At 48.6% G+C, this 13,215-nt stretch overlaps 1 protein-coding gene across 1 annotated transcript in view; it reads right to left on the bottom strand.

Annotated features, from left to right (window-relative positions):
• Window positions 1-13,215, bottom strand: part of Rptor (regulatory associated protein of MTOR complex 1) — a 294,655-nt gene that overhangs the window by 111,346 nt on the left and 170,094 nt on the right. Inside the window, exon 7 of the mRNA XM_021212174.2 lies at window positions 12,202-12,261. Coding sequence (XP_021067833.1) covers window positions 12,202-12,261 — 60 coding nt within the window. The remainder of the gene's footprint in view (window positions 1-12,201; window positions 12,262-13,215) is intronic.

Below are 13,215 nucleotides of genomic sequence, written 5' to 3'. Positions count from 1 at the left end.
AGTTTTTGGCAGAGTGCTGAGCACACTGCATAATCTCAGCAGCCCACAAACCTGAGTCACAGAACTTCTACTTGAAAACAGCGGCAACTCCCACTCATTGCTAAGACTCCCCATCGCCCAGCGGATAGAATCCTACTCTTTATGGCAGCTGGCAGCTGTGCACGGGGACAGGAAGGGAGTCAGTTTAAGCGCTATTCTTCAGCTGTGTCCTCAGGGTCTGTCTCAGCTCTTGAAGTGAGCAAAGTGGAAGAAAGGGAACCTGGCTGCCCCAAGAGGGAGTGCTGCAGAGACTAGAGACTAGGCAAGATAGAAAAAGATTCCAGCTTGCCTGTGATAATTAGCTGTAGCTGTCAACTTGCCATATACAGATTCACCAGAGTTGTACTGAGGAATTAACTGTCCAGATTCGGTTGGCCTGTGAATGAGTTTGAAAGGTCTTATCCTAAAAGTGGGTGGCACCATTCCCTGAATTTGGGTCCTGGGTGCTTCCAGTTCCTGCAGTGCCCTGACTCTCCTGCCATGATGAATTCTAAACTGGAGCTGTGAGCTAAACTAAATCTTTTCTCCCCTTGGTTGCTTTAACACAGCAACAGAAAAAGACCACAGGACAACCAAGCAGTATGGGTGCTAACTCAAAGGTTAGTCTTCCCCAAGTATTCCCCTGCCCACATGCACTTTCACATTTCAGCACATTCTCTGTGCTGTAACAACAGTGTCTTCTTGGCTGGCCTCAGGCTTGGCACAATGCACTATGCTCATGTGCCCATGTGTGCTTGGTTGGCCAAAGCTAGAATCACTACTGAGAGATCACCATGCTCTCTGTGTGCACAAAACAAAGCTCCAGCTTCCAGGAAAATGGCACTGTCATATCAGAGACATGCTTTTCCCACAAAGTAAGGACATAAGAAGACAGTCATAACATGACACAAGTCCTACTATCTAAAATCCAGTATGAACGCAGGCACACATCCCTTGGCTGGCTCAGTGTGCACAGCAGCAAACCATGTGTAACACACCGAGACACTGTGGAAGGGCAGGCTTCCTGCTTGTCATAAATGCCCACAGACACAGCTAACAGTTTGAAGGACCCACCAGTCCTAACCGAGTATCTTGGCAGGGCAGAAATTATGGGGGTTTTTAAAAATCCTTTTTGCTTATCTGTGTTTGGTGATATACTGCTAAAAACACAGTCCTTACATAAAAAAGAAAAATAAAACCATCTTTTTTCCATAAAAGAGAAGCAGTTTATAAAAAGGGAAGGCCTTTAAAAGCTACATATTTTGCACCTGTGTAAATGGACTAAGTCAGTCAGGGTGTGGTGGATTTCTACTTCTCAAATGACCACAATGAGGTGACTGTGGAGCGCGCTGTGGACTCACTGCAAATAATTCCTTATTTGGAAGCACAGGAGGTAAAACCCATCCATTTCCTTTGAAAACCAGGGTCAGTGCATCATGGCTGGCTCTTCAGTAAGGCAGGAGCTACTCAATCATTCCACATGTGCACACGTCCAGATGCATACAGAGCCCCATTAAGAGGATGCACTGAGGGGGCTGGAGAGATGGCTCAGCAGTTAAGAGCACTGACTGCTCTTCCGAAGGTCCTGAGTTCAATTCCCAGCAACCACATGTGGCTCACAACCATCTGTAATGCGATCTGGCACCCTCTTCTGGAGTGTCTGAAGACAGCTACAGTGTACTTACATATAATAAATAAATAAATCTCAAAAAGAAAAAAAGAAAAAAAAAAAAAAAGAAAAAAGAGGCTGCACTGAAGCACAAGCACACGGTTGCACAGACACTTCCTTCTAATGACTCAGGGTTGTAGGGCAGAGTGCTGAAGCCTGAAGCTAATTTGCTGGACAATGAGTGTTTATGAGACTTGTAAAAATATTTTTCATTAGCTAAATTAGACCACAAACCACATGCCTTGATATGTCTTCCACAACCTAATAATACCCTATGCTGCCTGAACGCCTCAGACAAAGTGTACACACTGTAAACACTCACAGACGGCAAGTGATCATGAACCTGCGGCCTACACTGTGACCCACGGACAGTCTCAGGAGTGTGGTTCCCCAGTGCTGCACCAGCACCGCCCTCTCCCTACCAAACACACTGACACCGAGAAGCTGTCACCACAGTGCCACATCGAGTCGGGCAATGAACAACGCACAGGTCTCAGGGCTCATGGCTTCCCGTGTCCCTACGGGCTGGTGATAGCTGATGACTCACATCGGTCTTCTGAATGGAGCGTCGATAGAGGGCTGTGCATGCGCTGAGAGGTGTGTGTAGCAGTCAGCTTTCAGTCGTGACACTGATACACATAGACAGGCAAGGACACAGCAGCCACAAAGACCGTCCTACTGTCTACCTCTTCACCAAGGTCTCACTCTCAAGAATTCATTTAAAACCTACTTATCTTCCAGGGCCCCATCTCCAAATACTAGGGCTTCAACTAAGAACTCTTAAGGCACATAATTCAGCCCACAGCATTCAGACCAGGAGATGATAGAGACACAGAGCAGAATACCTACGAAAAAATGCCCATGCACACACTGAGGTAAAACTGTCAAAGCTGGTGAGAGAAACCTAAAAAACACTGAAAGGAAAATATGCAGGGGGAGGAAGGCCACACAGTCAGCACAGGTCAGAGCCGCCTCCTCCTCCCCCAAACTACAAACTGACAGAAAGACAGACCGACAAGCATGGTGATGTCTGCAGGCTCCCCAGGCATCCTTCCTCCAGTCCTCACCTGGGACGGCACTCAGTGCCGAGTCTCTGCGTTGTGCGTGAGAACAAACCATGGCACGCCTTGCAAGAGTGGTGTGTCGAGCACTGAGGTGCCTGGCACCTTTCACCTGTCCTCTGCCTTTACAGGACTTATGTAAGGTTGCCTGGGCAGGAATGACCCACTTGGAGGTGAGGTGAAGACACAGGAGACTGGGTGAGGAAAGCCTCTAGGTGGCAAGCAGAGATCCAGCCTTCCGTATTTTTGTGTCCCAACACTCCCTCTAGCCTCCGGCTTCCTCTGCACTGCTCAGGCCCTGGGCATCTGTTCCATTTAGTCCACCCTACACTGCCATCCGTGAGTCATCACCAGAGGATTGTGGCCTGAGCATGTTGACCAACTGTTGATTTCTCGGAGGGAGGGATCCGTGCATACTTATTTATTTATTTTTAACCACAAACAGCTATTACAATTGAACTGGAAAGAAGCATACTTTAAAAACCAAGCCTATATTTTTTTAATGATTAATAAAAACTAATCTACATTGTTTCTCTACCTGGACAGCACAGTGATTTACAACCATGGCCCCTACGCCTGTGACAGAGAAGGCCTAATACCTTCCTGAGTAAGGGTATCCGAGGGAAGGGCACAGCATGGCTCAGCTGAGACCTCACTGCAGTGTGCTGCCTGCTCAGATGACTCACCCACCCTGCATTTCCATGTCCCTAGCTCTTCTAAGGTAGATGACAATACTCACTCTCACAGGTTCCTTTAGAAAGGAGATATACAGAAAGCCCTTATTTGGACACATCTGCCAATGTTATCTTAAAAGACTATTAAAAAAAAACCAAGCAGTTTCAAACCCAGAACCAAGCCCACCTCAAGGCAGTGGGCACCTGGAGGCAGCCCAGCTCGGGGCAGTGGGCACCTGGAGGCAGCCCAGCTCGGGGCAGTGGGCACCTGGAGGCTGCCCAGCTCGGGGCAGTGGGCACCTGGAGGCTGCCCAGCTCGGGGCAGTGGGCACCTGGAGGCAGCCCAGCTCGGGGCAGTGGGCACCTGGAGGCAGCCCAGCTCGGGGCAGTGGGCACCTGAAGGCTAAGTGACCCTGAAGCCTTTGAAGCAGCAGGAGGGGCACAACGGCAGTTGGCTGCTCCAGACACAGCCGCTAGCTCTTTAGGATGTGTTTACACAATCGATGTTAATCATGAATAATTTTTGTACACTCTGTGCCTCTAGTGATCAGAATACTAACTAAGAGCCTCCCGGATCAGGTTCAGCATCCGTGGGATCCCTGGAGCTTTCTGAGAACCCTAATATTTCTAGCACTGTTTAAGCGTTTCATTACTTTGTTTCAGGGCTGAAAAATGTCCCTTAATTTGCAAGCATGGATCTTATTGCCATTCTCTCAAAGGATTCAGAATATAAATATGCACTGCAGCACCATCAGGCTTATTCATCAGGCAATAGGTGAACACAGATAATTAGAAGCAGTGGAGGGGGCTCAAGCAGGTTTACCCTTCCTTCCTTCTAGACACAGCAGCTTAGCTGAAAACATGCCTTAGCTTTAAGGCCACTAAAGTTGGTGGAACACCCATGTGGGCCTTGTGGAGTCTGCAGGTAACTGCTAAGGCTATAGCGCAGCCACCCTGGTCTCCTGAGAAGGCACTGTGCTGGGTGTGTGTGTGTCACTGTGCTGGCCAGGTGTGTGTGTGTGTCACTGTGCTGGGTGTGTGTGTGTCACTGTGCTGGGTGTGTGTGTATGTGTCACTGTGCTGGCTGGTTGTGTGTGTGTGTCACTGTGCTGGCTGGGTTTGTATCAACCTGACACAGGCTGGAGTTATCACAGAGAAAGGAGCCTCCCTTGAGGAAAAGCCTCCATGAGATCCAGCTGTAAGGCATTTTCTCAATTAGTGATAAGGGGGGAGGGCCCATTGTGGGTGGGACCATCTCTGGGCTGGTGGTCCTGGGTTCTGTAACAGAGCAAGCTGAGCAAGCCAGGGGAAGCAGGCCAGTAAGCAGCACCTACCCATGGCCTCTGTATCATCTCCTGCCTCCAAGTTCCTGCCCTGTGTGAGTTCCTGTCCTGACTTCCTTTGGTGATGAGCAGCAATGTCGAAGTGTAAGATGAACAAACCCTTTCCTCCCCAAGTTGCTTCTTAGTCATGATGTTTTGTGCAGGAATAGAAACCCTGACTAAAGACAGGCAACCTCTGGAAATGACTCTGGGTCTCCACCATCTCTTCCTGGCAGGTCTGCAGTGTGGAGCTCAATGCCTTCTCCAGTGATGGCAAAAACAGAGACAACACAACTTAGAGTGGATTTCTGACAGAGCAGAAGAGGTGTTGTCACATCCAATTGTTATGAAGGTGGAGAAAAAACCAGGTGGCCACAGGTGACTGCTCTAGGGAGGTTATTGCCATCACTCCTGTTTGTATACTTGAGGTCCTGGTTTCCATCCCCAACATCAAAACAGAAAGAAGCAGCTAGTTTCCTAAGAGCACAGAAGCAGCCTGTGGAGCCTCCGGGACTTTCATGTGCAGTTGTTGCTACAATTCTCAGGGGCCACAGTTCAAGGCTCAGCGAGATGCTGCCGTGACAGCCAAGGCTCTCATCTAGAAACATTCAGGCCTGGGAGGCCTGGGCACAACACAGATGGTTGGTGAGCAAGTCTGAGTGGTATGCAGGGCACACGGGCAGAGGACACATGTGCAGACGTTATGCATCTGCCTACAGTGGGCTCCAGGGAGAGGTACCCCGGGGAGATGGCCATTTCCCTCTGGGATAAGTAAAAACATGCATCCAGAGGCATATTGTTCTCAGCCCATCTGTGTAGAGCAACCTGCCACAGTGGCCAGATGGACCAGAACTAGTCATGCCCCTTGTGTGACACAGGTGGTTTTAACAGAAAGGACACCCCATGTGGTGAGATGTATGCAAATGAATTTTCAGAATCCTTAAAAAGCCAGAAAAATCAATAGCAGATCTAACTAAAGCCCAGCTAATGATGTGATGATGTGCTGGGAAGGTTTTCATGCTCTATATATGAAGGCCACACTGTACCAGAAGAAGACACAGGGGTAGAGCCCGCACCACAGTCACCCAGGAATTCATGCAGGCCCTGGAGTCAAAATGATGACGGATCCCCTGTCAACTGTAATGCAAATGAGATCCGGAGAACTCCAGAGTGCCACTTCTCTGGGAAAGTGTACAAGCCACAGGGAGCAGGGTCATGTGACCATATATGTCACCCAGCCAATTACACAAACCTCACCCAGCACTCCCCTGACAGCTTTTGTCAATACTGTACAAATGTTTTTATTAAAAATCTCTCACCTATTCAAAAATTTATATATTTTGAAATATTCCATGGTTCTCGAACCGTCAGCTTTTATACATTTTTAAGAGAACACTCATGTTTCCTGGATGGGGAGGCAGGGCTTTTGCTCCTTGGGGTTTTGAGCACAGCCAGGAAGGCAGCTGGGGTAAATATGTATCCTTGGGTATACTGCACAGACTCATTTACTGCTCAAACCCAGGGCATGAGGGCTCCAAGGAGACAGGCAGTCCTAGCCACTCTGAATCACACCTGAAGCAGTTTAAGTGCTGAACATGCAGCAGAGCAACACGCAACTATTCTATGACCACATCACTGCAGCGAAATTCTTTTTTTTTTATTATGTTTTTTTAATTAGATATTTTATTTGCATTTCAAATGCTATCCGGAAAGTTCCCTATACCCCCCCCCCCCCGCAGCGAAATTCTTAAAGAGAGAAAACTATTACAAGGCTTTTTAAGAGTTGGGTCTGACTTGGCTCAGCTGGCACAGTGTAAGGAAACGCAGAAGCCTGGCCTGGAGACTGTCCTTCCTGTGTGCTTGGCATGGGATGTGGACCAACAGTCTAGAGAACTCCAAGCACAGCAGAGCCTCAGCACTGGATAAAAGAACTTGGCTCCTGGGTCCTACTTTCAGAAAAGTGTACGTAGGCTCCTGTACCAGGGAATGTCGCATAGCGGCATGCTGGTGACTAGTATGCAATTGGGGTGCTGGAGAGACTTGTCCTCAGCCAACAGTCCTAATGCTTTGCCTGCACAGCTGTGCACAGATGCACCATGAAGCAAGGGCGACTGCACATGGGGATCCAGAACAACCGCACGGAGACACTCAACTCTGAGCACTGCATCTTCAGCGGCAGGAGAGCAATTCCAGTCACAACGTGTCTGAGGCCTCAGGGTTGTGATGTCCCTTCTGTGTTACATTTCCTCTAATCTTCCAAATCTTAAAGACATGATGTCCTATGGTTTGGATATGCTTTGAGTGTGTCCCCAAAGTTTCAAAGGCTGACATCAGCCCACACTGTGAAGTCCAAAGAGGATAAAAACTGAATCCAATGTGGTGCGCAGGCCAAGGGACGGCTGGGGGGCGGGTATTAGGGTTCAATGAGGTCAGTGTGTGGAGCCCTACAGTTGAATTCCGGGGACTTTAAAAGGAGACATAATCACCACATACACACTTGTCCCCTGTGTTAACATTCTATATGCACAGCCTTGGGACTCTTCTAGGGACCTCATTAGACAGTGCTCCATGACCTTGGAGGTGCAGAATGGTAAGCTAACAAAACCCTCTCCTCTTTCTCTCTCCTGCTCCATGGCACTGTGTGTGCATGTGTTGTAGTAAAGAGCTCGGGGCTTTGTCTGTGCCTGCTGGGCAAGTGCTGTGATACTGTATGTCAGAAACCCCACATGGCCTAACACAGATGTGAGCCTGTACATGAATTAACAAAAACAAAACTGGTTCTGTCCACACCCTGCTGGGGAATAGACAGCTCTGCTTTGAAGCCTCTCATCGTGGTGGTGAGGAAGGCTGTGGTGGTAGAAAGCTGGGTCAAAACTTCTGTTCTGTAAAAACTTGGCAGAATACAAATGCACATCACTGGCATGAAGTGGTCCGCTGGCTGTGCTGCGGAATCCCTGTGGACCAGGGAAGGTGGGGTGGACAGTGTAGAGGTGCACTGCCACAAAAGCACAGGCACTGCCTAGACACTGCTGGCTATGGCGGGCACAGTGATGACACAAAACAGAGCTGGGTCACTGGAAACTGCCCCAAGTGTAGCGGTCCTGCCAACTGCCCTACACATCTGCAACCTCAGCACACGTGCTCTTGAGCTACATCTTGACACCATCCTCCCAGCAGGCCGTCTGCACTGAGGCAGAGGTCCACACTGCCCATCAGCGTGCCCCATGGCACTGCACATGCAGCATATGGAGACCCAGGTAGGCAACGCAAAGACTCTTCCAGGAACAACCAGCAGGCTGCATGCTGTGGGATTTATGGGAGCCAAAATGGGGCCAGGCGGTGCTGGCGCACGCCTGTAATCCCAGCACTCGGGAGGCAGAGGCAGGCGGATTTCTGAGTTCGAGGCCAGCCTGGACTACAGAGTGAGTTCCAGGACAGCCAGGACTGCACAGAGAAAACTCCGTCTCAAAAAACCCAAAAAAGTAAAAATAAAAAATAAAAAAACCCAAATAGGGACATTTTGAGGATATATCCAGATAATAACAGAGTGGATGAAAAGAGGGTCAGACAGAACTAGTCATCAAGGGATCTGCTGTTTGCTTCCTACTCTGAAACCAAACCTTCTTATGGGACTGAAATACAATCGGGAAAATTCTATAACTTTTTCTTTTAAATGGCAACATCCCTCTAGCAAACTGCAAAGGTAAAGAAATACACATCACCTCAGAACGTGAACTAGTGGCTGTGGCTGGTAGCTTCCAGGACTATGCGTCAAGTTTGGAATTTGTCTTGACATAAAAATATAAATAAGATTCACCCATTCACATTCAACTTAACCTTTGCCAAGCCACAAAGGATAGCAGCAACATGGTCTTTTAAACAGCAAATGTTGATCTGTGCCTGTTTCAACTGAAATGGACTGCTCTCCACGGCTCAGATTCACATCCACACCTTAAACACAAGCACAATGGAGACTGGCGTGCCTGAGCCTGGTCAAGTCAATCTCAAGTCTGTCCCCATGCATCTACTCAGTTCTGCTTTTAAACTTCACAACTGGAGCTGGAGTCACCCTTGCATGACATCCCAGTGCCTGCTGGAGACCCCGCTGCTAAGGTCACAGTCCACCATGTGTGGAGGACCTTCCTCTTCTCTGCCTGATCTGACCTCGAGGATGACCCTGCATAAAGCTTCCTGCAAGCGCTGCACTAAGTTCGGCTCAGCCCTTCCTGCCATGCAATAGTTAGGTCCTGTGTTATCATCCCTTCCTGCCGGTGATCCCAATAATCTCTGAGGAAAGTCACATAGCCTATAGCCAGATTACAGGCTCAACTTCCCCAGCACCTCCACCCTAGCCAATAATGTGCTCACCCTGGAAATCCCTACCCACTGCCCAAGATCTATACAGCCCTTGTTTATCCGAATAAAGTCGAGCTGTCTCACTGAAGCTGACCCACAAGTTACTCCACCGTACACGCTGTCCGAACCCTGTTCCACTCCCTCACCCTTTGGGCTGCTGGCTGATGACCTCCAAGGAATGGGTGACCCACAAATGTCCATGTTCTCTCACCACAGCTCCTCTCTGCTAGGTGGATTTTGAAACCCGACTACTCTCATGACAATACATTAATTTTCCTTAACTTAAAAAACAAACAAATAAATAAATAATTGACCATTGGAGAGATGGCTCAGTGGTTAAGAGCACTTGCTGCTCTTACAAAGGACCTGGGTTCTGTTCCCCCGTACCCACACAGGAACTCAGAACTGCCTATGACTTCAGTTCCAAGGGATCTGACACCATTTCTGGAACCCGCCAGCATTAGCACTAGGCACTCACACGGTGCACACATATGCATGAGAGAAGCATACCTCAAATAAACTTAAAAGTTCACACTCAGTGTTTTAGCCCAACTGTGCACCACCACTTGTCACAGGAGAAGGAGCAAAGAGGACCATGTGAATTCACCTCCAGGCACCAAAGGGCTGGTCTTGCCCGCTGGGAAGACAGCAGTGTTAGGACAGGGTAGGAAAGGAAGAAAGGCACGAGCAGAGGCTGGGGTCCACCTGGGAAAGCAGTGCTTGCTGCAGGGCTGGTCTTCTCCGCCAGGGCAGAAGGATGCCCACTACAATTTGTCGGTCCTCACTGGCTAGTTCTGTCATGAAGCAGAAGAAGCCACTCCTTATCTTAGGCCCTCGCCTTCCCTGGGCTTGTTGACAGCACATGCTACCCTCTGCTATCCCCCATGACTCTGGCCAGCACCCCAGGGCACTGCTTCCTGCCTCCACATTTAGGGTAACTTCATTTCCCCCATTACATAGCAAAATGACTTCCTTTGGTGTGAGCTCTCTGGCTTTAACACACAAGCTGTCTGTCTGTGGGGCTGCAGGTAGAGCATTTCCTTCTTACTGGTCCCTTAGGTCACTCACCACTTCCTGACCAATCTGTTCTCCTATCCCACAGGTCTGTCTTTTCTAGAATGTGACTCTTGAAGACTGGCTTCTGCAACTACCTGTGGTGTGTGTGTGTGTGTGTGTGTGTGTGTGTGTCTTGTAGGGATTTTTAACCCCAATAAGTCTGTATAAAAGCCACGCAGTTCAGTTATTACAATTATAAGATACGGGACAGACTGGGCAGATCTGGCACTTTACTGACTTACTCCCCAGCCATGAGACCCTTTGCTACTTGTGGTTTTTCCTGGCCATGTGGCTTTGTCCCATCCTGGCTTCTTTTTATTGTCCTCCCTCTTTTCTTTCTTGTTCTCCTCTATGTCTCTTGACCTATAAAATTCTGTCCCTTTAGTTCCAGTGTTTCTTCTAGACCATGTTGCCAAGTCTTAAATTTAGCTCTCTGCTGTGTGAGAGAGCTTCTCATTTCTTGCTGACAACATTTCTGAGACTCATGTAACATTATCTGAATATTCTGTAGGTTTCTCAATTTTCTTTCTGTTCTAAAAAACTATGAAGGTTCCCCAACAGTTCTGAAGCACCGCCTGCCCAGCTCCACTGTCTACCAGTTCCATCCTGCTTTGATCATGCTGTGGCTTCTGAACCATGGATAAGACATAGCCCTGCTTGGCAGAGGAATTACTGAGCCTTCCATGTGCCCTGCCATCATCCACTGATGAGTCTCTACTTTTCCATGCTATCCGCCCTGTTTGTGACTGAAAGAACCCTGAAGCTTAGACAGTGATTCAAAATCCAAGAGGAAACACTAGCCTCAAATGGTCTATAATGTCCTCACTACATTCTGATGACTCTTAGACTGAGCTATTGATGTATTTTACATGCTATATTTTTGTAATATATAGCAAGTTTGTCATGTGTACACACTCAGAAATATACACACACATGCACGCACACAGAGAAGTTATAATCCCTTGATGCTGTTGTTCCTTCGCCTGTTTTAAGCCCCTCCTTGCTATATAGCTCAAACTAGAGTCATTTTTCTTTTTTTATTGGGCAATGCTGGGGAATCAAACCCAGGCTTTGCAGACACGAAGTGTGCCCCGGTCCACGCCCTCAACCCCAGGGTCTTACGCTTCTTTATGCATTTATAGTCAGGGTTTACAACAATGGAAAATAAGTCACAGTGTGTATTCCCACTTACACTGGCGTGGGTGCCATAAATGCATGTGCAGCTCTATACTCTTCCTGTAGGCTGCACTGTGAGCATGCAGCAAAAAGAGGCCTGGCAGCACTGCTCTTGGCACAGATGTCGAGTTGGTTCCTAACACACAGGGAGGGCTCTTTTCTAGGGAGATGCATGGGGCAGGTTCACTTTTCTCACCTACTTTAATAAACTCAGGTCTTGGACATTTCACATGTACCACATGTATCACAACCTGGAAAACAATTATCTGGCAAGTAACCTGGGAGATATTGAGTCTCGCCCTACCCCCTCATCACTGAGTCTTCCATACTTCTGACACAAGTCAGGGTGGAATCAAATGCAGGCCAAGTTTAGTCAGAAGATACTATTTCAGAACAGGAGAGGGACAGACTTCCTGGTGACCTCAGCAGGCTTGGAGCAAGAGGGACTGGAGGCTCTGACGCTGCTTACACCCGGGCTCTGCTTCTAGAATGGGTTTGCCCCAGACAGTAACATGGCTGGAGGTAAAAGGCTACAAACATGGAGGGAGGACCTAAGTTAAAGGAGATGCGATCAGTCTCAGATGGGCCCAGCAGGCAGATATGCTCAGCATCAGCGCAGGCTGCAGCAGTTTAAACATTCAAAGGACCTGAGCTTCTTACCATTTCTCTTTCAACACTGCCCCATGTCCACTCCTCTCACAGCGAGCACTTGTGTAACCATCACAAGCAGAGCCTCCATCAGAGAACAAAGGGGCAGATACCATGAAAGAGGGACCCCCACGCCCATGGGAGGGATCCTGAGGACAGGAGCAAGCAGGAAGAGGGAGATACTGAGACCCAGAAGAGCCCTGGGCTCAGAGCCTACTTACTTTTCTATCAAATCCAGTGTGACTCCAGGCACCAGACTAACGCACTTCTGCATGCAAAACCTGCAGAGACAGGAGAGACCATGAAAGGCATGAATAGAGCACTAAACATGAGAACATCAGCAGTGAGAACACGGACTAAGAGTGGGGATGGGGCCCACAGACAGGTCACTGCAGCGTCAGGGCTAAGAAGCACCCCTCACTATCCCTGCCAAGGCTGTACGACTGTGGAGCAGCGCAGAGCCAGGAGGAGGAGGAAGGTGCTACCACAAGTCAACGGAGCCTTGTCCTCGAGAGTAACACAGAGCTGAGACTCGAAGCCACACTCCAGTTAAGAACTGCTGTAGTGAGAGGGGCTCCTCACTCTGCCTCTCTTCCTATGGAATGAGGAACTGTGGGAGGGAAAGCTGGGGGTGGGGGTGGGGGTAACGCCTGGAATATAGATAAGTAATATAATGAAAAAAAAGTGAGGAAGGAGGACTAGTGCTGTGGAGTGGATGCCTGCCTGTAAGGTACACAAATGCCACTTCTAGAAGATGAAGAAACAGATTCAATTATACTATTTTAACCATTCCAAGTCAAAAGAGCCAGAGCTGAAAGACTTCTCATCTGAGGACAGATCCAACCTCAAAAGCCAGAACAGAAATGTCAGGGCTTTATCTAATTTGTGTGTGCTGACAGAAGGCAGGAAGCCAGCTTTTTTTCTCCTGTTAGAGCCATTGGCACACTGCAGAACATGATCAATGGAAGCACTGAGGGAAAAGCAGCTAGGGTTTTTTAGTGGGAGAAATATAAAATGCTTGAACTGTCTGTGTTTAAAATTAAGAGCAGTAACCTCCTTCAAAGGCTGCAGCAGGAACACCGCTCACAAGGCAGCCCCCAACCTAGCACGGCTCCGTTTACGGTCTCCAAGGCACTTTGCAGGGATCTGCTTACAGCGGTACTGTCCATGCTAAGGCAATCTGGAGCCTGTGTGTTCTCCGGTTCAGACGGCTGCCCCTTACAGTGGGTTCCCCA

Source organism: Mus pahari, chromosome 14 (assembly GCF_900095145.1).
Source record: "Mus pahari chromosome 14, PAHARI_EIJ_v1.1, whole genome shotgun sequence".
In the NCBI taxonomy this organism is placed as follows: domain Eukaryota; kingdom Metazoa; phylum Chordata; class Mammalia; order Rodentia; family Muridae; genus Mus; species Mus pahari.
This window is presented reverse-complemented; position numbering and strand designations above follow the sequence as displayed.